Source organism: Antrostomus carolinensis, unplaced genomic scaffold (genome assembly GCF_000700745.2).
Source record: "Antrostomus carolinensis isolate BGI_N321 unplaced genomic scaffold, ASM70074v2 scaffold16344, whole genome shotgun sequence".
Taxonomy (NCBI): Eukaryota; Metazoa; Chordata; class Aves; order Caprimulgiformes; family Caprimulgidae; genus Antrostomus; species Antrostomus carolinensis.
This window is the reverse complement of record NW_010313077.1, coordinates 30,019-32,411: the sequence shown is the minus strand read 5'-3', so window position 1 is coordinate 32,411 and position 2,393 is coordinate 30,019. Positions and strand designations below refer to the sequence as shown.

The 2,393-nt window shown below is 46.7% G+C and overlaps 1 protein-coding gene across 1 annotated transcript in view; it reads left to right on the top strand.

The window, feature by feature from the left end:
- The first annotated feature begins 1,825 nt into the window (after window positions 1-1,825).
- FRS3 (fibroblast growth factor receptor substrate 3) overlaps window positions 1,826-2,393 on the top strand; it is a 6,345-nt gene continuing 5,777 nt past the window's right edge. Inside the window, exon 1 of the mRNA XM_010167234.1 lies at window positions 1,826-1,891. Coding sequence (XP_010165536.1) covers window positions 1,826-1,891 — 66 coding nt within the window. The remainder of the gene's footprint in view (window positions 1,892-2,393) is intronic.

Below are 2,393 nucleotides of genomic sequence, written 5' to 3'. Positions count from 1 at the left end.
TCCAGCCCCTTTCCCCCCTTTCCAGCCCCTTCTCCTTGCCAGCAGCCCCTCTTGCCCCAGGACGTGCCCCCCTGCAGCCCCTCTCCCCCTCCACTCCCCACCCACTGAGGGAACTGCTGATCTGGGAGTGGAAGGGCAGAGACAGTAGAGGACAAGGCCCCTAGTGACCAGATTAGATGAAGCAGGGAGGGATCTGTTGCTAAATTATTGATCAAAGCTTGTAAGGTCAGTTGGGAGTAAATCCCTACTGAGTTTAGAAAAACAAATACAATGGTTTGAGCAGGATGGAGCAGGGAGCATGTGGTGTTGTTACTGTTAGGGGTGGTGGGTATGTGCATGAGGACAGGCAGCAGCTGGATTGATTTGTACCCAGGCTCCTTCAGCTTGCTCAAAAGGAAGCATTCCTCTTCTGGGAGACTTTGCAAGGTTAGGATGTGATAGGGAATTCTTCAGGGGCCAAAACTAAGGTGTGGGGTAGCAGTGGCAGGTAATTTAGGTTCTGTTTTGATATACAAAATGAAATGGCACCCTTTGGTCAGCTCATCACTGGCTCTTCCCCCTCCCTCTGCACTGTGAGGGAGCCTGAGGGCAGCTGTGCAACGTGGTTCTGCACCGAGATGCAACTCTGTGGTTCACTGTTTAATTTGGAGTGACTGGTGAGGCAGATTCTGGCGTGGCAGAGTGTGAGGTTTCCAAAAGAGCCTTTTCATTTTCTTTACTGCTCTAGTGCCAGGCTGCTTATCCCTATGGCTTTATTCTCTCACATCTCAGATGGAGAGATCATTAGCTGTCCTCACCAAATAAAACGTGGCATCCTCTCGTGTTATCTGCTCCTGGATCCCCTGCCCTCGAGGGGATGTGGAGTCCTTTAAGTTTGCACCAAAGAGAAGAAGTATTTCTCACTGCTAGTGCCTGCAGCTCCTGCCTGCTTGATCCCTGTGCTTGCTACCTGTTGTCAGACAGCAGAGTTTTTATGTTTTCTGGCATTTTTTTACTTCTCATAGTCCCAAGAAGAACAGCTGTTGTGTTCACTTGCTTTTAAGGCTGCTGGTTCTCTGACCCTTAAGGACCTTCCATGGAGTGAAGGTATCTTCACATTCCTGAGCAGCAGATGCGTGTCATTCCTTGTATCCTCACCACTCAGCCATTCAGTTTTGCTGCTGTGTTTTATTCACACTACAGTGGCTCAGATAAACCCCCACTCCTGGGTAGGATGCCAAAGCCAAGCAGTAAAATACCTCTTATTTTCAGGGGGTTTTTTAGCTGTAGACTGTATATTTTTCTAGAAATTACAGGAGTGGTCTGTGCAGAATTATTTTCTGTATTCATATAAATGCAGGTAGTTAATTAAAAAACAAAAAGTGCTTCTGCTTTCCTTGTCATATTTGAAGGGAACTTCAGTCACAACAAACCCCCACCTCCTGCTTTTTAATCTTCTCTGTTTTTTTTTAATTTGTTTAATTGTATTCTCCTTGTCAGGTGGAAGATGGGACCGTTTCCTTTGAGCTTTAGGTGACTCTGACACCTGGTTACCATGAAGTCCTGAAGGAGATAGAGGGACAGTAGTGGGAATTTCTTCTCACTCCTCCAGAAACATCCAACAATTGCCTAATGGTAAGAAAACTGTTATTTTTAATTAGCCTGATAGTGTCTGGTGTCCATTAATTGAGGAATACATTGAAGTGTTTGAGATCCAAAGCCACTGGGCCATGTGCAGAGGGATTGAGGAGTATACCTTTGGAGAGGGTGGGTGGAGTTGGTTCAAAACCATGATCATCCTCTGTTTTGTGCCCTCTCCCCAGGGATTACCTCTTATACTGACGTCATGGGGAGCTGCTGCAGTTGTCTGTGCAGAGACAGCATCCCAGACAACCATCCCACTAAATTTAAGGTAAGTGTTACCCCTTCATCCCCATCACAGAGTCTGTGACAACACCAACTTCTAGCAAAGCCCAGCATGGGTTGGACTCCAGGTGTGACAGAAAACCTCTGCTCTTGCAGAGAGGTCTTTCACTGGATGAGATTTGCACATGTTACTGTTTTGGTTTCTTGTTTTGTTGGTTTGTTTTTTTTTCCCTTTCCTTAAGCAACCTCTGCTGCAAATATGTTTGTATTTGCAATAGAAATTGTCTCTGCACTGAGATTCAGCTGAGCAAGGAAATGGGGAACTGGAGAGAAACCTTTTATTGCTCAGGGCTGTGTTCCAGTGTCTGTGTTGAGACACAGCAGCTGAACTGCCAAGCACACAGTCTCCAGGGCTGCTGGCTTGGTGCCTTCTGCCAGCAATGAATTCACGCTCTCAGCTGAGAATCATAGAATCATAGAATGGTTTGGGTTGGAAGACACCTTAAAGCTCATCCAGTTCCAACCCCCCTGCCATCAGCAGGGACAAC